At 40.7% G+C, this 27,210-nt stretch overlaps 2 protein-coding genes across 2 annotated transcripts in view; both read right to left on the minus strand.

Annotated features, from left to right (window-relative positions):
- Positions 1-27,048, minus strand: LOC121930479 (acyl-CoA (8-3)-desaturase-like). Its single transcript, XM_042466852.1, has 12 exons — positions 26,724-27,048; positions 22,794-22,904; positions 18,639-18,836; positions 15,679-15,780; positions 15,460-15,588; positions 14,948-15,005; positions 10,359-10,435; positions 10,131-10,228; positions 3,698-3,794; positions 2,481-2,560; positions 2,204-2,329; positions 1-1,340 (listed from the first exon to the last, which is right to left on the minus strand). The coding sequence occupies exons 1-12, from the start codon at positions 26,970-26,972 to the stop codon at positions 1,289-1,291; spliced, it is 1,377 nt and encodes a 458-aa protein (XP_042322786.1). The 5' UTR covers positions 26,973-27,048; the 3' UTR covers positions 1-1,288.
- The window catches only part of LOC121926305 (acyl-CoA (8-3)-desaturase-like), a 575,266-nt gene that overhangs the window by 138,951 nt on the left and 409,105 nt on the right, over positions 1-27,210 (minus strand). The gene's annotated exons all lie outside the window — the stretch shown is intronic.

Raw genomic sequence — 27,210 nt, forward strand, 5'->3', positions numbered from 1 at the left:
TTTTGAACCAATGTAATTTATGAAATACATTAAAAGATACAAATAAATACAAGTATGTACACATAAGATACATCCAAAGAGGACTGTGCTAAAAAGCTGAACAGAAGATCAATGTTTTCACAATCACAGGTCAAGTCAACTTAACTAATTAACTCTTTCAGTCATACTGTCAGATGCTCCAAACAGGTGAAAGTCTCTGCCTCAGTGGATAGATTCCCAACAGTCAAGTCCTTGCATGGGGGAAGAATGGAAGCTCCTTCATTCCATCATACACTTCAAATAATGTGTAACTGAGAGCATGGTAACATGCAGAACCCTCTCGTGCAATATCTCACTTTCAAAAAAAGGAATAAATCATATAAATAAGACCTTGTTTGTGATTGGACATCCATGTAGTGACACAGACTTTGCATTCTTTGAAGTGCATTGTGGAACAATGGAACAGTTGCCTAGTTCCTCATATGCAAGGACCACCACTTCTTGTGGGATATGAATTGGGACAGTAGTGTCACTGAAGAGCTAATGCATCTGCTAAGATTTTGTTTGGAACATTTTACTCAATTCAGTATGTAAAGGTTCCTTGTACAATGAGGCTATTTGGGGCAGCGGGGGAGGGGGGGACCATTTGTCATCATTATTCCCCAGGAGAATATTCTCTCTCTGACCATTATGAAAACTAACAGAACCCAAACAACCACAACCAATTATTTTCAGATATTTAAACATGAAATTTAAACAAATTTAAACATGAATGTGTCCAAGAATGGACTTTATAAATCAATCACAAATCTTGCCCATTCCCAGTGTAATCCTAATAAAACAGCACTCTGATTTTACAACTTCATCTGATATTTAATCTTTTCCTTCAACTATTGTGCCTTTACAAATGGTATAACCTTTTCATTTTCACTGTAATCCTATCCTTCCACGTTAAATTCTCCGCCTTGTCCTACGGGAAGTTGTCCTCCCTCTGCCCCATCATTAGGAAAGTCAGGCTTTAATCTCACACATGGAACAAGCAAAATGTACTCCTATGTAAGCTGTCCCCAACAAACTGGATTCACCGTATCCCTCAACAAACCTACCCAGCCAATGCCTCAAATGCTCAGTATAACAAGTTGAAAGTGGGAAAGAATTTCAGAAACACTACCCCCAACCCTGAATTCATTAACAGTTGTCCAGCTCACCCTCCAGATCCCAAATTCTTCCTTTGCACATTAACTGTCCTCTTGTCTTGATGCGTCTTCATAACTAATGCTGCAATTCTTTGTCAAGGCACTGGTGCTTCTTATCCATGCAGATAGGCATCAAGCCAGACATCCCCAGAATCCTTCAGAGAGCTACAAAACAGTGAGCAGGGCTTTGATTGCATAAGGAGAAAGGATGCTGTTTGTTGCATTAACAAATACAGTTTAAAATATGCTGGACTGGACTGGAATGTGGTTTTGGCTCGGCGTCTGGCCTCTTAGGACACATGGAGCATTTAAATAGCATATCCCCAAACTGATCCGAAGCAGCTTTATTTTGGCCTGTCTGTTTGGGCCCTTTATCTCACAAATTAGCGCTGAACTAAGTGAGAGGCTTGAAATCCATCCTTGAATATCCCATCTTTTAAAATTTTTACAAAAAGCAACCTTTGGCTGGAAATTCAGATCAGGGAAAATATTTAAAAATATCTCTGTGTCTTATTTGGCATGGAAGTAAGTTAGATAGAGGAGCATACATTGCTGGCCTTTCAAGTATTAAAAGTTGTTAAATTTAATGAAGACTTGAGACAGACGGGCAGGAAGGGGTGTGTCCATGCTTATTCTAGGGTTCAGGAGCGCACAGCAACCACATGTTCCCAAACCCTAGTCTGTACGGACATCACCATCATGGTGGACTCCCATCCATATGGGGCCCCCCATGATGACGCAAGCGCAGCGCTGCATCTGCACACCAGGGCACCGTGCTTGCATCATTGATGCGACACAGTGTGCAATGGCACACTGATGGGGGCGCCCATGCGTGCCAAAAAGAACCCGCTTTTAGCAGGTTCTTTTTGGTGCGGAGGGAGTCCACACGATTTGGTTGCTGCAGGCTCCCTCTGGAGGGAAAATGGGCGGTCTGTCAAGCCCCAAGGTTAACTTTCCTTTTTTGCATTTTCCTTCATTATTCATTAGCTCTTCCCAAACAACAGTACATATCACCCTACCATACTTACTGCAAGATGTCTGCAAAGGCTGTGAGCAGGGGTTTAGTTTGGTAGTCAATGCCATGCTTGGCACAGAGTGATTTCACAAGGGGAGCCACCTTCCAGTAGTTGTGACGAGGCATTGTGGGGAAAAGGCTGTGGAGAGACAAAGAGGTAAAGGTTAAGCTGATGCATAACCCAGCCTCTTATTTAGATTTCCTATTCTACTGATTGCGTTCTTATTGGTCCCATGAAAACAGACGCTGGGAATGACTCAAAAAGCTTTTGTTGCCCTGACCATCCTTACTGGTGCTCAATCTGGAAATTCAGATGGCCAGTGAACCAATCATTGAATGGGGATTGCTCCACGTTGCATGTTGCCTGGAGCTGTAAAAAAACAAGAAAGCACAGGTGAAATAACGGACCTTCATTAGGGTTATCATGCATTCCTAAAGAGACTATACATAAAGGAGGTAGTCTTGTTCATGCATCTTGTGATTTTTCCTCCAGTGTGGTCCAAATGAGTTCTGTTGACAATAAGGTATTGCTAACACTATCAGCTGAAAGATATAGGACCTATTTTCTTATTAATACCATCTGGATACTATAGGAGCCATGTTGCATCTTGTAAGAAAATATGCTATTTTAGAAAGACAGGAAGCTGTACATCTATCCCAGTACTATCTGCCGTTTAGCAGTACCCCTGCAGAGTTAAAGACTGGGGGTTTTCTTTACCCTGACCTGGAAACACAAGGGATTGAACTAGCATTGTCTGCCTACCAAACATGTGCCCTACCACTGAATTGTGACCTTTTCTGCTCCTATAGAATTCATGTCTTTGGTGATGGGCAAAATCTCCTCATCCCAATATGTATTTCACTTAATCTTTCTAGGTATTTAGAAAAGACTTCTCAAATCTGGTCTTTAAAAATATTTTATATGTCCCTCAGGTCTGGGGTGACTGCTTTTAATACAAGTTATCATGAGTGTTTCTACTGAAATGAAAGATAAGATGTAAATATTTTAATTAAACAAAAAACAAACACAAAACAACCTTCAAATATATACCACTCCATACCGCCTAAGCAATGTCTAAGCGGTTTACAACTGTAAGCTAATTTGCCCCCAACAATCTGGGTACTCATTTTAGTGACCTCAGAAGGATGCAAGCCTGAGCCCTTTTGCTGGTCTTGAACTCACAATCTTGTGGTTTTGAGTGAGTGGCTGCAGTACAGGCATTTAACCACTGCGCCACCAAGGCTCCTGAGCCAATTAAAAAGTTGAGGGCTTATTTGAACTTGATTCTTACCTGCAATAAAATCATTCATATGGCAATGAACTATTGTAAGCAAAGGTGCAGTGTGTAATGTGTGTATGCATATACATGTACATAAGCATGTGCGTCTGATCTGATTGATAATAACTAAGGACTGCTAAACTGGAAAATTCTGCAACATCACTTTTAGAAATTGCAGGTGATATATCTCAAAAATCAATGCTTTGGACAAGAGAAAAGCGCTTTACCTGCATAGACACCCAGTCCATGTTTTTATCATAATCAATGTTCATTGGGATGTGGTTCATTTGAGATACCCAGGTAAACCAGCAAGACTCTAGAAGCCTATAGAGTGAAATGCATAGAGAAAAATGTCATAGAATACACATATCTTAGCATACATGTGCTGACCTGCAATCTATTTGGTAAATCCCAACACACTGACATTCAAACTGAGCATTTGCTGCGGACAGTTTTACACTTTGCCATAAAAGCAGGTACACATTAAAATGGAATGAGTATACTTTTAAAATCAAAATTTGATAGGTGGCAAGGTTAGTGAGCAATACAGTCAATTAAGCAAAAAAAGAAAAAAGAGAACTTGTACCAACTGCAGAAATTGTGGTATAAAAACTGATACATATTAGATATGTATATGTTTCTATTCCTATAAGTTGTAAAAGCCAACCAATTGTGCTGAAATTACCACAGCTCCTGGAATAATAGGACCTCCATCTCAAACCCGTGTATTTTAAAATTATCAAAAAGTATGCAGAAAAAGGTTACCTAATAGACTACATTTAGATTTCAAAAAGCTGAGTACATGTATCAGGCATGGGATATGAAGCCACATGGGTGGCTGAGATACTGGGATCATGCAGATGGGCCAGAAAAAGCGGTGCACAGCCGCTCTTGTGCCAATCGTCTCAGGGCTGTTGCAACTGCTTGTGCTCAGCCCCAATCCAGACCACTGCTGCAGTCGTCAACCAAGCCGCTGGCAAGGAGTGGCTTTTCAACACTCCTTTTGGTGCCAACTCTTCCAGGTTGGGCTGGGCTCAGCACAGATTCCAGCCACATTCAGGGTGTGCGTAGTGTAAATGCCATGTCCCCGGCATGGCCCACCTGCTTCGGACCACTGCCACCTTTGTTTTTTGATGATTCGGGGTACACAAACTAATACAATCTATGCACTGTTTTTGCAGAGGATCCATTCTGGACCACACACACTGCCCATGAAAACGAAGACTTGCATGTACGCAGGGCGCCGCCATTATTACACTGCCGCCATGTACTGGGGTTCGGGGGGGCCTGTGGTCGCTCTGCCCCCACACACTCCTAGTATGTGGCCAAAGCGCTGGTCTGGACCACACCATAGACATTTAAAATATGTCTTGTGTTGAGGAAACTGACAGAGAGATGTTCTTCTCTTGTTTTTTGTAATTAACTTGGGAGTCATTCACTGAAACTAACTGGCTTGAAATTCAGGACAGACAGAAGAAAGTACTTCACACAGAATCATAGAGTTGGAAGCGACCGCAAGGGCCATCCAGTCCAACCCCCTGCCATGCAGGAAATCCAGATCAAAGCACCCCCGACAGGTGGTCATCCAGCCTCTGTTTGAAGACCTCCAAGGAGGGAGACTCCACTACACTCTGAGGGAGTGTGTTCCACTGTCAAACAGCCCTTACTGTCAGGAAATTCCTCCTAATGTTGAGGTGGAATCTCTTTTCCTGCAGCTTGCATCCATTGCTCCGGGTCCTAGTCTCTGGAGCAGCAGAAAACAAGCTTGCTCCCTCCTCAATATGACATCCCTTCAAATATTTAAACAGGGCTATCATATCACCTCCTAACCTTCTTTTCTCCAGGCTAAACATCCCCAGCTCCCTAAGGCATTCCTCATAGGGCTTGGTTTCCAGACCCTTCACCATTTTAGTCACCCTCCTTTGGACATGCTCCAGTTTCTCAATGTCCTTTTTGAATTGTGGCGCCCAGAACTGGACACAATATTCCAGGTGGGGCCTGACCAGAGCAGAATATAGTGACACTATTACTTCCCTTGATCTAGACACTATACTTCTATTGATGCAGCCTAAAATCGCATTGGCCTTGTTAGCTGCCGCATCGCACTGTTGACTCATGTTCAACTTGTGGTCTACTTGGACTCCTAGATCCCTTTCACATGTTGTCTCCTTAAGCCATGTGTCCCCCATCCTATATCTGTGCATTTCATTTTTTCGCATCATGCACAGAATTTTGGTTCCACAAGACATGTGATGGCCACTAATTTACACTCCTTCAAATGGCATCAGACAAATTCACAGAGCAGGGTGGGGAATATGTAACAAAAGACTACATGCTGTCTCCTTGGATACTTCATTTCAGTAGCACAGAAACTGCATTTTCCAACTATATGTCCTCTAGATAGTTGGAAGGCCTGCTATATTCCACAGTCTCTCAGATACCCTTTCAGAGACCACAGGGTTTTCTCGTATTATATTGTCACTAAACCAGGATTGTACTGTTTTTCCTACTTTGCTGACCCTACTTTGAATATTTTGACACTACTTTGCTGATCCTACTTTGAATATTTTATTTGTGACTGTTTTGTTTCCATTGCAGCACTACCTGCCAATGTAAATGGGCTAATATTTGTTTTTCATTATTTTTTGTACACTGTTGTGCATTTCCTTAAAACAAAGTCTGCAGCATAATGAGAAACTAACACTGCCATCAAAGGTCCAGTTAAAGCAGGGTGAATATTCTCAGCATACTGGATGCACTGACAAGAGGAGGAAGAATAGAAGGAAAGCTGGGAAAAGTGACAACAGAGTGAGATGGACAATAGGCACTGCCACTGTTGCCAAGCGAGAGGCACTGGACTGCTAAAAGCTGGACTCTTCCCTAGCTTGGCTTGTGGCTTGGACAGTCGGCCAATCTTTCCTTCTGCAAGCAAATAAATGTACAAAGTTTGTACTGGTACCAAGCTGCTTAGGAAAGAGAGCATAAAAATGAGAAGATGGCTGGACGTGTTGCCCAGATGAGAGGAATGGCTGATGTGGGAGACAGCAATGATTTAATCCTTAATCTATTAGAGGAACCTTCAGGGAAGCATAAATCAACATGCCAAAGTTTTAACAGAAATGGGTGCCATAACAGTTGACTGTCCTCTAGTTTAGACAAGAGGCTACCTTCAGGACAGAATACAGAGAAATGGAAGGGTTTTCAGTGGGTAAGAGAGGCAAGCTTCAATTATATCATCCTATATTTAACTTATTTGCTGACTGTATCATGCGTAAACCAAGAGTAGATTCAGAAGAAGGAGGCATGAAAATTGGAGGCAGGAATATAAATAAGTTAAGATATGCAAATGACATGCTACAAGCAGAAAATAGACTGGGAGTGATGACTGAAGAAACGGCAAAGAAGGAATTGCAAAGACAGGTTTACAGTTTAACACTAAGAACAAAGTAATGACTATAGATTATTTACATAACTTTGAAGTAGGTCAAGACACTAAAATAGATGAAGATCTTCTGCACCTTGGATCAATTTTTAATCAGAATGGAGCCTGTGGTCAAAAAATTAGAAGAAGGACTTGGTGAAGGGCAACTATTAAGCAACTAGACAAGATCCTGAAGTATAAAGATGTATCATTCAATACAGTACGATTGTCCATGACATTGTATTTCTAATTTCTATGCATGGTTATGAAAGTGGGACAATGAAGAAAGCTGACAGGATGAAAATCAACTCATTAGAAATGTGGGTGCTGGAGAAGAATTCTACTGATACTGTGGACTACTATAAAGACAAATAATGGGTCCTAGATTAATCAATCCTGAACTCTTCCTGGAAGCCAAGATGTTTAAACTGAGACTGTCGTATTTTGGACACATCATGTGAAGGCATGACTCTAGATAAGACAATAATGCTTGACAAGGTAGAAGACAGTAGGAAAAGAGGAAGATCTTATTCTAGATGGGCAGGCTCAATCAAGGAAGGCACGTCCCTGAGTCTGCAAGACATGAGCAGGACTGTTGATGATAGCATGACTTGGAGGTCTCTTATTCATAATGTCACCCTAAGCTGGCAGTTAACAAGGCAAAAGTCTACTTCATTAGTGTTTTTGCCAGAGGAAGAGACTTCAGGAAAGTGTTATGGGGACTATAACACTACATGAAATGCCATGTGGAAATCCCATCTGCAAATGAACAGGAAAGACCAACCCTTCAGAAACACTAAAGAACATTAGTATGGAAGTAGCACAAGAGAAGAGAAAGCAAATATTTAATACCTTGAGCTTGTTTGGAGGTTCTAACAGGGGGGCGCAGCTATCGTATACCCTTGACTGAAGAATGGTACACTCCTTCTATCTGGGATGGTTGTCCTCTTCCACCGAGCGTGCAGCTTCGGGAGGGACACACATGGAGTGGTGAGGGAGGAAAGGGACACCCACCTAGCCAGCCAGATCAGCCAAATCAACCCTGGCGATCAATGGGGTGACAGATGTCGCAGCCAGATCGCCCTCACATCCAATATTTAACACTGTTTTAAAAAAGCAACCTCTTTACAAGGATACAATCAACTACTAAAAGCTATTACTAGTACAGTGGTACCTCGGGATACGAAATACCCAGGTTACGAAATTTTCGGGATACGAAAAAATCCCATAGGGAATCATTGTTCCGGGTTACGAATGTTTTTTCAGGTTACGAAAAAACTTTTGGTGCTTTTTTCGGCTTTTTTGCACGGAATCGCGGCTTTTCCCCATTAGCGCCTATGGCAATTCGGCTTACGAAGGCTTTTCGGGTTACGAAAGCGGCCGCGGAACGAATTAATTTCGTAACCCGAGGCACCACTGTATGTACATTATTACTAATATTTCCTAGATGTAGGCATTAGGACCTGTGAGAACCAATATATATGTGTGTGTGCGTCTGTTAAAATAGCATAGAACCAAGGAAGAATCAATGAAACAATGGTCTTCATAAAGACCCTACTAGCTGATGAATCTAACAGAAGTATTATGTGTGAGAAAAGCTGATCTCCCCACTCAGAGTAAGTATGCCTTTCTTTCCTGAGTGATACAAATTACAGTGATGGTAAGCTGAAAGCAATGGATCCAGTGACAAACATGCAACTCTTGCTGCCCTCATTTAGTACATATTTTCCCACCTGTAGAATAAAAGCCAATATACAAAGGGGTCTTGTAACATCTTTGAGACTGAAAGTTCGTAGCATATGCTTTCGCAGGCAAAGGCCCAAAACAGATGGGCCAAAAAGTGCAGATTCCAGCTACTTTGGCGGTGTGGTGTGCAGATAACACAAGCCCCAAGCTACTCTGAGGCCCCTGGCAAAAGGAGCGGCAAAAAGCCCCTTCTTGCCAGTGGTCCATTTGGGACCGCAGTGGCAGCCCACTTTAAGAGCAACAGTCCAGTTGCCACAGTCCCCGACTGATCAGGGGCTGATCAAGGCTAGAACAATCAGAGGCCACTCCAAGCTGCTGGTCTGCTTCGCCCCTAAATCTACTTAATCTGATGTACCCTTTCCATACTGATCCAGCCTAACATAGTTATGTCTTTGAATTCTACTAATACAACACCCATATTTTCAACGTGACAACCTAAAACATGGTAGCCAGCCAACCTGCTGTCTATGTGAGCTTTGAGCTTAACCCACTTAGTCCATAGCACACTCAGTCACAAGCTCTTAGTAAAGGAAGGTGTTGCAGAAAACAGGTTACAATAACTGCAGGGCTGTCAAGCAGAAGAGAGAGCAGGCTTGTTTTCTGTAGTTTCAGAGAGCAAGACTAGACCCAGTAAGTGAAAACTGCAGCAAAACAGATTTCAGCTAAACAATGGAACCATTTTGTAGTATAAAGAGCTCTGCCTGGCAGTGAAAGAGACTGCCTCTGAATGTGATGGACAGTCCTATGCTAGAGATGTTTAGAGGCTAAAACAGCCATTATGGCTAAAACAGCCTTAGTTAGGGTTGCCATAATTCTCTACTATAAACCGGGACAAAACGTAGGACAAAATTTAGCCCAAAATGTAGAACATTTAAGGTCCTCCACTTTTCTTAAATGTCCTACATTTTGGTCTAAATTTAATCCTACAATTGTCCTACATTTTGGTCTAAATTTTGTCCTACATTTTATCCCGGTTTATAGTAGAGAATTATGGCAACCCTATATATAGTCGCAACCAGTTTAGAAAATTTAGATTAAAATAAATGATCTCCAAGATCCCTACCTGTCCTAAAGTTATATGATCCCGTGGCCTGGCCCAATTATATATGCACAGCACAAGATTAGGCCACCGTGTAGTTATACCTTCTCAATTACATATGAGCAACTTTCCTCCTCTGATACTGTAGTTTTCAAGATGTTAATATGGCCTGTCTTAGATTGTACCTTGAATAAGCAATAAAGGTTATGTGTTCAATCCAAGCTTATACCACAAGTAAGACAAAACCCTATGGTTGCATTATGATGCAATGGAAATTGGAAGATAATTTTTCACAAGGGAGACATTTAACTCAAAATGATTGTAGGGATCAAATCATTAGATTTCAAATATACTCAAACTAGGCTGTAAGGTGTAAGAAAAATCTAAACCCTCACTTTATGTATGATTTAATATCAAAAATCAAGGAGGGAAGTGTGCTGAGTCTGTGTGTTACCTGGAGAGCCAGTAGTAAGCCATAAAACACTTAAATCCCATCAGGGGAACATAGATAAGACAGACTCTGATGTTGTAGGACACGATCAAGGCCAGGTCCTGTTAAGGAGAGATAAACAAAGGGTAACTTTTACCACAAATAGGTCCGAGACATTACACTACACACAAAATGGTGTGCTTGAAGGTAAATTCTAATGGTGCATTTTAATATAATGGTAAGCATGCCTACCAGCCACTCTTTCCGTTTGATTGAAGAGTAAAATATGGAGAACTGGAAGAAGGGAACTAACAAAGTTGGGGCCATGACTGTTGAAGAAAACGAAAAAACATGCTGGAATGAAAATTACATTTATCTGGAATGCATGTACACATGTGCGCATGCGCACACACATCCCCTTTGAAATGGTTTAAAATGGTAACAATGGAGAGAGATGTGGGAGGGTCAAGATCTTTAGCTTTCCAGATATTTTTGACTATAGCTTCCATAATCCTAGCTATGCTGGGTGGAGTTTGTGGAAGCTGAATCCAAAGTATCTGCACAACCATAACATTGATTTGTCTTTTGTTGTAAGTAGGGACAGAAAAAAATATTCTCTACTATTCATGTCCTAGTCAAAACATGGGTTCCCCAATTGTCAGAAAATACTGTTGGGAAGAGCAGAACAGTAAGAGATCTGCTTACTTTCCTCCCTGTATCTAAACATTCCAAAGCATTTGGGGGGAATTATTCTGCAGAGAAATACTGGGGGAAGGTGGAGACGGGGGACAAAAAAATCCCCTCCCCACAGCTTTTGAAAACATCTTTTATGTGTGAAAAAAGAACATGTGTATTTCTCACATAATAATTCCCCAAGAACACTTTTAAGATATTGAAATATGGAAAAGATACCTGGAGAATGAACTGTTTTGTCCCACAGTGAGGACAAAACTACAGTAATTATTTGTCCTTGCATGCGAGGATGAAATAGATTTACTTTTGTTGTTGTTGTTGTATGCCTTCAAGTAATTTCTGATGACCCTAAAGTATCACAGGGTTTTCTTGGCAAGTTTGTTCAGAAGAGGTTTGCCATTGCTTTTCTCTGAGGCTGAGAGAAGTGTGACTTGCTCAAGGCCAGCCAGTGGATTTTTTAAAAACTTTTTATTTTAAAATAAATAAATAAATCACACACACACACACACACACACACACACACTAAGCATACAAAGCTTCTATCCAGCTATTACATTATTCAATCCAACAATATTATTGCCTAGTTTAACTATTAATATAACAGCTAGTTCCCATAATATATCATTTACATTATCTTCTACAATACAATACTAATGCTTTATCTATCTTAACTTCCTCTATATCTTAACAAGAAAGCCTAACACTACAAAATGAACTATTCTTGTCTTTATTATTTCTGTCAAAGTATTCCTTACAGTTTCCTCGGTGCCCATCCCTGTTTCTTAGATCAATTATATTTCTATTCTTTGTCTCCAATATTTCATTTCTTAATTTCGTTACCTGTATTATCACTGCCAACGCTTCTTACAAAATTCTGTTATCAGAAGCCATTCTTCATTTATTTTCTCTATACCCTTATTATTTAGCCATGAAGTTAATCTATCCATTTCTTGCATGTCTAATATTTTCAGTAGCCAGTCATCTATTGTTGGCAGCTCTGCTTTTTTCCACATTTGTGCCATTGTTATTCTTGCTGCTGAGATCAAATTTAATAAGATTCTCCACCATTTCCTATTTCTGGAGGCAATATATTTAACATATTCAACAGGTATATTTCTGGTTTTAGCTGAAATCTAATTTCCAACATTTCTTGAATCAGATTGTATTATCTTCCAAAAAAAAAAAAAAAAGTTTGGGGCACCTCCACTACACATGCAACCAGGAACCTATATTCTTTTGACATTTCCAGCACTTATTTTATTTTGTATTGTAAATTTTGGATATTTTTAGTGGGGTTAAGTGCTATCTATGCTCCATTTTCCAAAACTTTCTTTTATATCTTGAGACTTTCTCTGTTCTTTCTCAAGCATACTCCCAACTCTCCAAATCGATTACTCTACCTATATTTGTAGCCCATTTTATCATCTCTTCAGTGACTGGCTCATATTCCTGTTGTCTCTTCAGTTGTTCTCTATATAATCTTACTGTTTTCTTACTCTTTTTGACCATCAAAATATTGTCATATTGAACTCAGTCTTCTTCAAAATCTTCTAATTTTTCATCCTTTTTTAAACCTTTCTTTTAACTGAATATAAAGAAGCCAATGCATTTTTGGATCAAGAGATTCTAATTCTTCTGTAGTTTTTAATTCCCATTTTCCTGATTGGTGATTCTTCTTCAATATGTCCTTGTACCTTAGCCATTTATTCAAAGAGCTCCATTTCTCAAAGAAGGCTTTGTGGGGAGATATCCAAAGTGGTATTTCCCTATATGTTTTTTTAAAAAATCATTCCAGACCATTAACAAAGCTCTTCTTATAATATGGTGAAATCTTTGTGCACTTTTGCTTTCCCGTACCACATATACCCATGCCAACCAAATTGGTTATTGAAACCTTCCAGGCTAAGCATTTTTGGGTTTCCCAGGTTTATCCAATCTGTGATCCAATTTAGCACATTACCTATATAATATCTCAAATGTGGAGTATTTCTACCACCATCCTTTTTTTTGTTTTGTCAGTGTTGTCCATTTAACTTGGGCTCTTTTTCCTGCCCATATAAACTTACTTAAATCTCTGTGCCATTCTTTAAAAGGTATAAATAAAATTGTTTATAATGAGTATACACTGAAAGAGAAAATTTATTTTAGGTAATTATCATCATCTTAATTGTTTCAATTTTCCCAGTCACCCTAAGATGGAGACACTTCCATTTTTCTAAATCTAGTTTGATTTCTTTCCATATTCTCTGGTTTCTCTTCAGATCATATAAACCTTCAGCCAATGGATTTCCATGGCTAAGCAGGGATTCAAACCCTGGTCACCCAGTGTCCAACACTGAAAAATGCCGGCTTGGAGGATTTTTTCACCTTTTCCTCATTTTTCCTGTCTTTTATTTTACATTTCTTTTCATGCCTTACAGCTCCTTTTTATTTACCCCAAGTGGAAAGTCCAACAGTAAAAAAAATAATTTTATCCAATCCTTGTTGATAACATGATACTGTTATGCTGACTCAGCATTTTATGTTTCCTATGCTTCAACTTCTACAATGAATGCACTTCTCATGTGGTGACATGTGTCTTCTCACCACATACATTCTTACTCTGTGATTCTTGTACCATTACACTGTTTAGGCCCAACATAACAACCATAACAACAACAACAACAACAACAACAACAACAACAAGAAATCATTTTATTTCTTACCCTCTCCACAAAGCTCAAGATTAAAATATGTAAAACCTTTAAATACGTTAAATTAAAAAACACAAACATAGACAACATTAAAATCATGCAACATAAAATTAAAAACATACCATTATAAAATTCAGTTTCAAATTGATTGGATAGCCTTGCTTTAAGAGATAGGTCTTTAATGCTATTTTAAACTCAGATAGCTCTTGATGCTCACCCAGTAAGTCATTTCACAGTCTAGGAGTGGCTGCTAAAAATGTCTTCTGGGTGACAGTTGCCAGTCTAATTCTGGCTGCATGAAGTGAATGTCCCCCAGAAGACCTGAGTGTACAGAGCAGATTATATGGGAGGAGGCGATCCCTTATGTAACCTGGACCCAAACCATGTAAGGCTTTAAAAGTAATAACCAATACTTTGTGCTTTGTCCACAAACTAACTGGCAGCCAGTGGAATGATTTTAATATTGGTGTGATATGCTCACTCCTAAATGTACCAGTGATCAATCTGACTGCTGTGTTTTGAATTAATTGGAGGTTTCCAAACTTGGTACAAAGGTATCCCAGTTATCCTCTCAATTGTACAAGGTAGGTTAAATTAATTAATAAATTAACGAAAGACGGTAGGACATCTACTGGCTCTCCTCAGAGCTGACTGTCAAGTGGAACTCATTTCTACTAAATCCCAGTCTAAAACTGTAACCTTGACAGCATGCTCACTTTTCATCTAGAATTCAACTCTTTTACCTAGTTTTATACTAAAGGAGCTGCACAATTATCCATAAACATTTCATCCTACAAGAATAAGGTGGGTTGCATCCACTGTTAAGGGAACATAGCACCACCTGCACAACAGAAGATTTCTTCCTTCTCTTCCATGCTGGAGCTATCTGTACAGCTCAAAAATCTAGTCTAGAGAGTCGCCTGACCCTCTGGGGTTGATGTTGTTTTTATTTACTGTGCAGTGCTATATAAATAAAGAATAATAATAATAAAAAGAAGTCAGTTTTGACTTATGGCAACCCAATGAACAAGAGACCTCCAAGACCCTGATCAATGACTGTTTTGCTCAGGTCCTGCAAACTCAGAACCATGGACTCCTTGATTGAATCAATCCATATCTAGCATGGTCTCGTTTTTTCCTTAATGCCTTCTACTTTATCCCAAGCACTCTCTTAGTCCTGTCATCTCACAATATGTTCAAAGTACAACAGTCTCAGAATTTTCTCCCAGAGATGACACAACTGATCTGTCTGTTGCATCTCTTCTGGTAGGAGGAAGACACTATCAGATACAACTTGCAATCTGTAGTTATCTTGAATCCTTTCAATGTCAAATTCTGTTGGTCTGGATGTCATAACCTGTATCCTGCCCCTGTCATTTAGGAACTATTAAATCAGAGGCTATGTGATAAATTGGCAGAAGCATTGCATTATTTCTCATTGGCAGAGATACTCACAGAAGAAATATCTATGTTGGTAGTTGTAAGGCATAAACTTCTTCTTCTGCATCCCAAGCTGTGAAAGAGGAGGTATCTGTAGTTCATTTGGGCTCTAGACAATCATTCCATCATTTACCACAATTTTACTGACACATAAAACATTGGCATCATTATTCTACTCATAATATGTATATCAGGTTTACTTCTGTGTCTCTTTGGTCTCAATTTGATAATGTGGGTATGAAAACTGAAATTAAGGCCAGATTTTATGTTTATGAAAGCAAAAGCTCCCAGTACTACATAGTGTGGCCAGAGTTGGGCAATTTTGATTATTGTTCCCAGAAAGTTATTTAACTTATTATACTTGCAGGATGCCTCTCTCCCTCCTGGGGCTTGACATACTATTTTCCTGCTGATATTGACACATCCATCTCACTCTACTCAGCTTCAGATAATTTATTTAAAGTAATGGCCTATTCACAGAATTCGCTTCTTGAGCATCCTTTCAGTAATACACACTGTAAATGTACCTCTGCAGCCAGTTTCTTCCCCAAAGCAAACAGAATTGGGTGCATATTGAGATCAGGGTCTTTACGGAAACAGTTTGGTTTGGCATGATGCTGGAAATGCAGATAATTCCACCATTGGGCTGGCATTCCCTACAGGAAAAGAGAAGAAAGGACTGAGAATAGAATAGTAAAAAAATGCCATCAAAACATGCACTGATTTCTAAATGAAAGGACAGTTACCTTCACTAGGCTCATTAAGATCTTGTGAATCACATGATTCCATCTGGATGAGCTCAGGACTGAAAGGTGCCCAAGGTCATGCTGGAACCAGGACATTTGGGTCTATAAAATAAGGAACCATTTCAGAAACAAAACCCACACTCATTGCAGAATCAACATGACAGCAATGCAACTTTTTTTACACGGGCCTGTCAGACCATCTGTGCCAAATTCAATATTATATAGCACTGCAAGCTTTAATTGACAAAAAAGGAACTCCCAAGTAATTGGAAAATATTATGGTCTGGTGTAGGTATAATACTATAAAATGAATTGTGTTTCACGAAAGAGGCGATTCCATTCTTAGCTGGCCATAGTTTTATTATTATATCCAGATTTGGATTAACTGCAGTTTGAATTATTTGTAACATACAAGAAAAAGCTACCCCCATAAAGTATACTTTACAAAGCCAACTTCTTTCAACAGGACATACTTAAGATTAACAATTGTTTTTCAAGGCTTGGAAAAACACTAAATTGCAGTTAGTTCATCGTGGAATTGAAAGCTTTCTAATCTCCTCCTTAAACTGTGTCAGAGGAGGATACAAAAAGAAAAAAAGAAAAAAAGAGGGATGAACTTGCAGTTCATTCACATTAATGCCCCACATGAATACTATAAAAACTGGAGATACATCTCCCAAGTGACACTCACATCCTGCTGGGGGGTGGTGTCCAAACAACCACTGGTCCTCCCAGCTACTCTCAGTACAATGAGCCTCCATCCACTCTTCCCCTTAACTAGCTGGATAGTTACCCAGAGGGGGAAAAACACTGTTCTAGGCTTGCTAAACGCAAAAATGGGACAGACGACTCACACAGAATCACTGTGGACAGGGAGGCAAAAGTCTCTCATAACCACTAGTGATTCTGCTTCAGAGAGTGCTATTTTCCTACTAGCAGAGGAGAAACAGTGATCAGTAGAGATTGGTGGAAGTGCCTTCACTCTCTTACTCAGCTGGAAGGAAGAAAACATGCACTCACCTGCCTCCCCAACCCCCAATTATTCTGTGATCTGGTGCAATACTGGACCCAAACATTTGCACACCCATAATCCAAGAACTCTTTTAAGTGCTCACAGTACTCATGCTATGATTTGTAAAGAAAATGGTGCTGGGGATCAATGTTTTTGGGTGCATCTACATTGTGGGAATAATGCAGTTTGACACCACTTTAAGTGCTGTAGCTCCACCCTATGGAATCCTAGGATTTGTAGTTTTGCAAGGTCTTTAGCCTCTGCCCCAAAATGCTGGTGCCTCACAAAACTACGTACAAATTCTAAGATTCTGTAGGATGGAGCCATGGCAGTTAAAGTGGGGTTATGAACTGTATTATTTCTACTGTGTAGGTGGAGCCTTTATTATGAATCTCTGACCCCTAACTAATTTGTGTAATCCAATGGCAAGATTGGCCGTTCTACACATACTCAAAGGGACTCTCTAAGCAACCTGAACATTAGGAGGAAAAAGAACTTCAACCTCTGGACCTGGTGAGCAATTCTTCTATAGCAGTGGAGAAGAAATAAACTGTGCAGAAGTAAAGGGCCCTCTCTTTCCCACCTTCTTCCTGTGTACCCACAGTGTATCCACAGCCAACCTATGCTAGACATCTCACATCAGAGCATCACCTTTCCTTAAGAGAGACATTATTAAAACATGTGGATGGCAACTTCCCTCCTTCCTAAAAGCCAATTGTACTGGCTAAAAATCTATTATATCAGAATCAGCAACTGGGGAGGGAGGAAATGAAATATTTTTTTTTTTAAATGGAGAAAATTGGAACCAGAAATGTTTGGGGACTGGGTTGGGACTGAGGAGATTTCCCAATCTGGCTAAACCAACAACCACTGGTTCTGGAAGCTCTTTAGGAGCAAGAAATTTGTCCTGCCCAATTTTTTGCCTAGCATGGATGAGGGGGAATCAGGGGGAATGGGCCACATAAGAAAAAGTCATCTTAGAAGACCTTTGTGCCCCACACTTTGCACACCCCAGGGAGGCATACTAGTGAAGTGTTCTGGAGCACCTTTAAGGATAAAACATTTATTAGATCAATATGTATCACACTTCATCAGAGCAGAGGCATGAAATGTTACTCAAACGTACAAGGATAGATACTCAACAAACTGTATAAAGAGGAGGGAAAGGGGTAATTAGTGGCTATTTGAGGACTGGTCTTGGACCAAGAAGTGCCACTTGACTTTAGTAGTGAAACTGGCCTAGTTTTGTAAGACAAGCCAGAGGTTATGCTTTGTTCCACTATTACAGAAATCAATCTTGAGACAGCCTGCTGGTCAAATCCAGCCATCCAGTTCTGCACATCTGTAATCTCCTTTCCTACTTCCAATCTGGTACAGAGGATGTCCTACAAGTCTCTGGAATTCCCTCTCTTTCACTCATAGTAAGCAAGCAACAAGCTAGAAATGGCATTCATCTCAGGGATAAAGTGCCAAGGGATGGAGAAAGGTATTCTGCTTTCATCTGCCAATATCTGTTGCTACATCGGGGTGGTTAATAACGTGTCCTTAAGATGTTTCTCGACTGCAACTTGTACCAGCCCTAGCCTGTCTAGTCCACAGTGAATTTCATTCATCTGGAGGGTCACAACAAAGAAGAGAGGACCACAGAGACTTTTCAGGGATGGGCACCTGCCAAATAGGCTATCAGTCTGTGTGTGTGTGTGTTGCTCCTTTTGATGATTTCACAGCTGCAGGAGAGGGGCTGGAAAGGAACTGGGCTGAAGATTCTGGAAGCTGGCCTTCCTTGTAAAAGGAAAGTAATATCTGGAAATCTGGGGCTGCAAAGATCCAGCTGCATAATTCTTTTAATGGTATCTTAAATTCATGAATCTTGCAGAATTCCTAAAATCCTCAGTATGTGTCAAAAAAGATTAATTTCAAAGATGATAAGGTGACTTCCACACTATACCTGAGCAACAGTAAACAATGCAACGCCTACAAAGAACGGTAATAAGGATGTCCCAAAGTACCAGATGGTCAACCAGGCAGCAACATCTAGTACCATGATATGAACAAACATCAGGAAGAAGAAGAGGCTATTTGGTTTCAGAAGTCCCATCTTCTCAACAGTGGCTCGTAGCTTCCGGAAGTCATTGACAAGCAATTGCTGTGGGAAAACCCAAATGACAGATCTTTTAAAACCCAGGTAAAAAATATTATTACAGTCTCCTAACTATACATATGGACAGAAAGGTGGGATATAAATGTTGTTTTTGTTGACAACAGTAGTAGTAATAGTAGTAGTAATTCCATTTCTTGAATACCTTTCCCTCAAAAATACTGGTGCCTACATTTGTATTATATACTGTACTGTCTATACTGGTGGAAAATGTTGTTCTCATCCTGAAGCTGGTGCTGGCAGTCCTGATGATGTATGGCTACTTCCATGGAGAAGCTGTGTTTCCCCCCCCCCCTTAACTTGACTTTGCTGAACTCTGAACTAAGCAGAGTCAGGGAAAATCTCAGTGTTTCCTGGAAATGCCAGAGTGACCTTGGGTTCTTTTGGCATTTGGCATATGGACAGCTGAATTGGATCTGATATGGCCCAATCCAGTTGTCCACACACCAAGAGCACACAGAAACAGAATGGCCTGTTTTTGGAACTGCTGCCACCATTTCCTCATGGGCAGGAGCTCTGTGTAAAGCGTGCCTGGTGATCAGCCACTTTTGCTGAGGACAGAAACAGGAGCCCAAACATGTGAATAACAAACAGTTCAGGCACCCATTTCTATCCTCAGCAGAAACAGTAGTACACCAGGCAGACTTTACACGGACCTCATGTTTTTTAGGAAGCAGTGGCAGTGACTCCATATACAGGGGACAGGTCTATGTGGTGTTAGCCTGGCTGGCTCGCATGCACAACAACTTGGTGTCTCACCAAATTAGGCCTAACTTACAGATAAAATATACATTATCCTAGAATAAAGCAAGAAAATAGGTTTCCTTGCCAAAAATAAGATTCTGGTGAGGGGCCAAACTCATTTCCTTACCATTGAAGGAAAAAACTGAATACTAAACCAACTCTACTCTTCTTTAGCCCCCCCCCCCTTTTTTTTTTCGCATGTGCACAATAAAAATTATATGGCTGCTCTCTTTTATGTAGTCTTAACTCTTGCTGATTTAGCAAATGTTAAAGCAATCCCCATGGCATTTGAAGATGCTTCCATCACTTAGGACCCTCACATCTGGTTTGAGTTGTTTCAGTAAAGAGAAACTAAAGTCAAAGGGCTATGAGTTATGCCACAGTGTATGTAGCAAAAGTCTTCTCTCTGTCTCAACTGGTATGATTAAAAAATTCTGGTTCGAAATTATAGCAGAAGAAGAAATATAATCACTTTTATTTTTTACATTATTTTTTATTACACAGTACATGGTGCAAATTGTACAATCCACATTTCAAAATATGCTTTTCTTCCCCCCTCCCCCCCAAAAATAGCATTTGAAGGAAATACATACCAATCTAGTTAACCATCTTTATTGGAGATGAGAAAAATATTAATTATATATTTTTTTACTTCTTCATAACCCATTTTACCTTCCACTTTCTTAATCACAACTTCCCATTTATCTTTCCATGATTCTTTATTACTTTCCCCAATATATTTAAGTCTTCTTTCCCTAAGGAAATCAAATAATATGTATTCTTTTATATATTTAAACAAATAAGACTTATCATTGGGACCAATTATTTTCTCTTTTTCTTTCTTTCCCCATGTTTTTCCCTGGAAGATAACATACTCCATTTGATTGCTCTGTCTTTCTAATTTAACCCACTTTGTATTTTGATTATATTCTACCTCTATCATTCTTAGCAATTGAATTGCCTCAAAATGCAGTACGAGTGATGGAACACCCCATCCTCCATCATTTTGATGCTTGTATAATAATGCCTTAGATAAACTGACCGTTTTGTCCCAAGAGCGATGCTATGGACTTTGGATGTAGTAAGGCCTCTGGCTCTCGGGAACACAGCCAGAACAAAAGACTTGTCCACAAATTTCTAAAGTTTCAAAAGCTTTACTGGTTATAAACACAAATAACATGAAACTGATTTCTTCTTTCTCAATAGTCCTTCCTAAATACCTTGCTCTCTTCTTGATGGATTCTATCTTTCTTCTTTTGTGGACTTATCTTTTTGTCAAAGGAAAATACTCTCTCCAGGTCTGACTTGGCTGAAATCTTACTACACACAGAAACTAACTAGAGGGAGACAGCATAAGACCCTGGGATTTCCCACAATCCTTGCCTTTCTTAAAGCTGTAGATCTCTATTTCCCCTTCTAAACTAATACATAGAAAAGCTAATATAAACTTAACTAAATATATGTCTCAAGAGCATCAAAGATGCTCTGGAGGCATGACACTGACTGTTTACATTCCCTGGTATCCATTTTAATATTTTTTCACTTTTTTGTGGAATGAACATTCCACATTTCAAATAAAAATAATTAAGGCCACCACTACCAAGCCACATTTTCATCACACCAACACAAATCTTACCATATTGTTACCAAACCAATTCTGAAATGGATTAAATGTCAAAAGGCAACACGAGGGACTCCGTGATTACCTAGATAAATGATGACATTTTCTAATCTCATGATTAAAATTCAAAGCCTCTAAACAGCTAGAGACCTGGTAACCTCAAACAGGTAGGAATGGCATCTAGGGAACAGACCAAGGAAACCATGAAAAAGTGTGATCTTGGTTTTTTGCTAGGACCCAGGTGACTAGACAAATATAGGAACCATGTAAACAATTTTGTAATAATAATAATAATAATAATAATAATAATAATAATAATAATGTTTATTTGTATCTTCCCACCTCTCCTGATTGGATCAAGGCGGGATCACAGCAGAGTTTAAAAAAAAACAATCAAAACATTACAATATTATTACCACACAAGTTAAAACCACAGTTAAAAACATAAAATCAACAATGATGGGGGCAGATGCTCTCATTCCATACAGAAACAGTCTGTAATTCATAGAAGGTCAGGTGGGTATACATGTCGAAAAAGCTCTGTCTTAACCGCCTTCCTGAAAATTTTCAAGGATGTAGCAAGGCAGATCTCCTCTGGGAGTCCATTCCATAGTCTGGGGGCAGCTATACTAAATGCTTTTTGGGAAGTAGAAGCATATTTAGATGCTGGTACCTCTAACAATTTCTTCCCATTTGTTCTAAGAGTGCGGGGTGGATTGTATAGGGAGATGCGTTCCCGTAAGTAACTCGGGCCCAAGCCATATAGGGCTTTAAAGGTAATAACCAACACCTTGTATTGTGCCCGGAAGCTAACTGGAAGCCAGTGCAGATCTTTCAGAATAGGTGTTATGTGGTCAAATCTCGAGAATCCAGTGACCAACCTGGCTGCCGCATTTTGCACTAATTGGAGCTTCCAAACTTGATACAAGGGTAGCCCCATGTAGAGCACAATGCAGAAATCAAGATGAGAAATGACCAGAGCATGTACTGCAGCTTCAATGTCCTTTCAATCAAGGTAGTGTTGCAGTTGGTACCAAGTTGATACCAAGCACTTCTGGCTGTCTGAACTTATTATGAGCGCTACAAGCCAAGCTCATGATTGTATCAGGTTGATTAAAAATATTTCTGAATATTTCTTTGTGGCACTGTGGACAGCTGGAATAGGAAACTAGTGGAAAGAGGGTTTTAGTTATGTAAACATAATGCCACAAGAGGGATTGCCCACAGTAATCTGGGGCCACACAAATCAGCCTTGGAGTACACATGCATGAGTATGTGCACCCAGCATGGAGTACTCAGGGGCACAGTTTGGCCACTTGTGCCACAAAGCTTCAATCATGCAGAAGTTTTAGTTTCTACATTACCAAAGGCAGATGGCATGACATGTAAGTCATCTTAGAACATACTGCTTGCAAAAGAACATGGGAGCATCGTTCAGCAGTACAGTACACCATATATTGGCAGCTATTAGTACAGAATGAAAATCTGATTTTCCCCTCCTTTTCCCTACTAGTCCAAGAAATTTCACAACTATATAAGTATATACTATTTCCTACTTCTAACATTTAATGAACACTCACATTTTTGCTGGGCTCCGAACTAGGCTGGTCTGGTGCCAGTTCCCCTATCAGCAGGGAATTCAAGTACTTGCTCACTTGATCTTTATGAAGGTGAAATGCTGTGAATGCATCCTGGGAGAGAAAAGACATTGCAAAATTGAATGGAATGAGAGGCAAACACAAATCTATGAAGAGAAGAAGCATGATAAGTGGTCTCAAAGAGGCAGAGCTTACAGCACACCCTAAAACATATTCTCACCCATCTGTACTAAAAAGTTGAATCCAAGGGCTAGCAGTGTATCTGTTCTACAGTCATTTTCACTGATTTCATATCACTGTAAAATGCTCTAAGACTTATGTTCCTTCTGGATGTAATACATGTTGCTTCCTCTTGTTAACTTTCATTCATTCTGTATACATGCCCTAAGAAGCTGCAGCTAACCATGGCTACTCAGCATTGTCACATATAAGAGGGAGGGGGGGATCTCATTGCTTATGTACTACTTTGATATAAAGCTCTCAGCTGGAGATTGGTACTCTGAAACAGGCCATTTTCTTCCTGAATTAAATGGCTGCTAAGGCTACTACAGTATATGGAACACTATCTTCAGTTTGACTTTCTTCTTTTGCATCCCTAAATTGCAAAGTCCCATCTTTTTCACTGTACTCACCAGTTTGCCTATGTGCATGCATAATCCTTTAAATCCTTGTAGTAAGTCAAATGACACAAAAATATGGCAATTTTAAATAATTTCAAATTTAGGGCCCTGTTGTTCTAGACATGTTACCAAGCATTAGCACATCATTTTTCTTTATGCACATTTTTCTTACAGTGATAAGCATCACTGACTTTCTCTGCATGCATACACACCCACTTCTCTGGCTGTCTCCCCGTCTACAAAAGCATCCTCTATTCTAGTACTTCTTAAGCTTTATGATATGGGGGGCCAACAGCGGTTTTTGCACCCCAAATATGCCAGATACTGGCTCCATATTTGTGCCCACTGACAACTGTTTTTTTTCTTTCTCTTGGAAACTCACTGAGGACCAGCAGCTAATAGTGCATGGACCAACTGCAGTCTTCAGATCACCATATTGCCCTATCTTCTTTCTACAGACAGATGAAGTGAAGCAAGAAGCTTTCTAAATACTGGCAGAAACACAAAGACCATTTTACCAGTCTAAAGTATGATGACGGACGAGGCAGGCAGAGTAGCCCTTGGGATCGGAAATGTTCCAGATTCTGGATTTTTTTTTACTTTGGAATACCTGTATTTGTATATACATGATTAAACATAATGAGGCTGGAGAGAGGGGATTCCTACCATGTCACAGATCACTGCATCTTTCTAGCTTCCCAAATAAAATTATGTACCGTATTTTATGTACACTGTAGTAAGGTACACTACTTGTTTTGGATATTGGAGTATTTTGCATTTTGGAATTCCAAGTAAGGGATACTCAATTTGTGTGACAAAGGTTAACTCCCTGTTGTCATTTGGACAGTTTCCTAAACTAAAACCTTGCTTTGGGTCAGAATTGCAACCCTCAGCATAGTCAGGTTGCTCATTCTGATTTTCATTTCCAATCCCATTCAAAATGCTGGCCAGGTTGCATTTATAAGCATCAGCAATAGCTGTTGCTACAATAAACATCATTTTGCAAACATGCCAATAAAGTATCCCAGATGTTAGATTGTTTTTTGTTTTAAAATATTTAACCTTTTGCATTTATAAATGGTTCTGAACTGTTTAAATTTATTTTCTCTCTATGGTTCATTGAAAGTTTGTGAAAGAGAGTAGGATATGTTTTGCTAATAATTTTTTTTGTAAATTGTGCTGCTGTTAAGTAATGTAAAACAAGAGTACGCAGTTCTTGAAAACATCACACCACAAATCCTAAAGTCAGCTGGGAACATAATACGCAGCCAATTTGCCTTTTTGTTATAGTAAGTGAAAAAAAAAGGATTACAAACCCGATTTTCTTCTTTGGGGCAACTTATGAATAGCAAAGTACATAAGCACAGGTGGGCAAATAATGTTTTTAGGGCTTGTGACACTAGGGCATCATTGCAAGGCTGAATTAGGTCCTCACACACAGTCAGGGAGAGATTTTAAATAGTAAAGTCAGAGATTACATTCAGTTGTTACTGTCATTAAGTTCTGCGCTTTATTTCCTCTGACCTCACTAGCATTCCTCCCTCAACCAAATGTATTCTGCGCCTCTAAAATTCTGAGTAACACTCCATGCGTCTGATACGCTGAGTACCAATCTTTTCACATCCATTCTGTAATGTGTTTGCTTTTTAAAATACCACAGGACTCTATTGGTTTTACCTTTTTTGTAAGATGTGGTGACATTTGAATCCATGTGTATTTGCTAGAAACAAGGAAGATTGTTGACATTTTGTAAGGCCTATAATGAAACTAATACGGTGCCATAATAGATGCTATCTTTACTAAGCCTCAACTCCCTGTTCTCAATGGATCCGACTTCCACAGAAACAAGTGCACCTTGTCAGATACACCCATCGGCAATTAATCATAGAGAATTAATTGGCCACATTGCGCTAACCTTAAAGGCGAGTTACTGGAATTCAGAAACATAGCGGTTAATCTGGAAAAGCAGTATGCAAAGGGATCCAGTAGCAGCTTTGAAACTAATGGAAAGAAAGAAGCTGGGACCATGAGCCAGCGCAGTGTAGTGGTCTGAGCACTGGACTATGACTCTGGAGACCAGGGTTCGAATCTCGGCTCAGTCACAAAACACTCACTGGGTTGAGGGAGAAACGCTAGTGGGTGAATCACAACAAAAGCATCAATTAAACGAACTAATTTCCCCGCTGTACTTCTTCGCTAATGAAATCACCCCATGGACCTGAGAGAGTAGGCTCAAACCTAGCCAACCTCATGCTGCCAGCTTCTTCCTTTCAGTTAAAGGGACTACAAGAGCCTCTTGCTGGTGGATATTTAAGCAAGCAGATATTTAGATATTAAGTAAGCAGGTGTTAAGACATTTAGGTCCAGGCTTCACAGGTAGAGAAGATGAAGAACTGCTGGACCTGATCCCCTTCCCCTCCAGCATTTCCCTTCTCCTCTTGTGTCCTGTCTCTTTAGACTGAAAGCCTGAGGGCAGCAAACCCTCTAATTAATAATAATAATTGCAAGCTGCTCTGAGAGCCTTTAGGGCTGAAGGCAGGGTTTTCTAAAAATACATACGTACATAAAACAAAGAAACAAATAAAATAAATAAATAAATAAGCAGGTCCCAAAGGAAAGGAGGAGGAGAAGTTGGGATCTGAGCTAGGAAAAAAGGGCGAGGGAAAACCACGTGAAGAGTAAGAGGGATGATAATAATAATAATCATCATATTCATTTGTAGCCCGCCTTTTCACATGGAACCAAGGCAGGTTACATGGGAAATCGCAGTCCCTGAAGAGGGGCCCTCAGCCAGCCCCTCCCTCAAGGGAGGGCGAGGAGGCGCCACAAAAGGGCTAAAGGCTCTCTCTCTCTCTCTGTGAGCTGGCAATTCTTGCTTGTTCATTTTGTGTGTAGTGTTTATGCCCCGCTCTTCAGCCCTGAAGGCTCCTTCCCCTCTTGGGATGCTCAGAATGGAGGCCGTGTTGACATCCCTCCTGGGCCAGAAGGTGGGGAGGGGACAGTCTGGAACAGCCCGGCCGCCCTGGGCTCCGTCTGCTTTCCTCCACCACTTTCTCTGGAGGCCTGGGTTCGAATCCTGGCTCAGCCACGGAAAGCCCACTGGGGTGACTCTGGGGCCAGTCACGCTCTCTCAGCCTCAGAGGGAGGGGAGGACAAAGAACGGCGACGCCAAAACACGGAGCCCCTCTGAAGAAACCTTCCGAGGAGAGAGGCCCCTTGACACAAGAATAAAGCCAGCCAACTGCGCTTAGTGGGGAGACCCGGGGGTCATGCGGCCGCTCCCGGGGCTCACCGTGGCGTCCTGCCCGGCGTAGTGGCTGATGACCCTGGAGCCCCCCGGGTGCCTCTTGTGGAAGCGGCTGATGTCGTAGACGCGGCGCTCGATCACCAGCCACCGCTCCTGGAGGTACGGCGGGACCCGGCCCGTCCTCAGCGCCACCTCCTCCCAGGTGAAGAAGCGACCCTTGGGCGGCGGTGGCGGCGGCGGAGACGCCTTCTCGCCCCTGACGCCCATCCCGCTCTCCTGCAGCGGAGGAGCCATCGCTGCCGCGGCCACCGAGGCACGAGGAGCAACCAAGTCTCCCTCCCTCCCTCCTTCCAGGCGGCCTCTGGCGCTGAAAGAGCGCTCTCTTTTTACAAGCCCGCCCTCCCTCGGCCTCTGATTGGCTCGCCTCGGCTTGGACGGCCGCCATTGGCTGCACGCGCCCCCTTAATTAGCGCCTTCTGCCTCAACTATTCTCGACGACGCCTGAGGCGATGATCATGATGACGATGATGAG

Source organism: Sceloporus undulatus, chromosome 1 (assembly GCF_019175285.1).
Source record: "Sceloporus undulatus isolate JIND9_A2432 ecotype Alabama chromosome 1, SceUnd_v1.1, whole genome shotgun sequence".
In the NCBI taxonomy this organism is placed as follows: Eukaryota; Metazoa; Chordata; class Lepidosauria; order Squamata; family Phrynosomatidae; genus Sceloporus; species Sceloporus undulatus.

Excerpts from the sequence above, each read along its gene's own strand:
- LOC121930479 (XM_042466852.1), bottom strand. The coding sequence starts at position 26,972 with ATGGCTCCTCCGCTGCAGGAGAGCGGGATGGGCGTCAGGGGCGAGAAG. Across the intron at positions 10,436-14,947 it reads CCAACATAGATATTTCTTCT|TCATGGCCCCAACTTTGTTA; the intron begins GTGAGTATCTCT and ends TTTCTTCAACAG. Across the intron at positions 2,330-2,480 it reads AATTTCCAGATTGAGCACCA|CCTTTTCCCCACAATGCCTC; the intron begins GTAAGGATGGTC and ends GTCTCTCCACAG.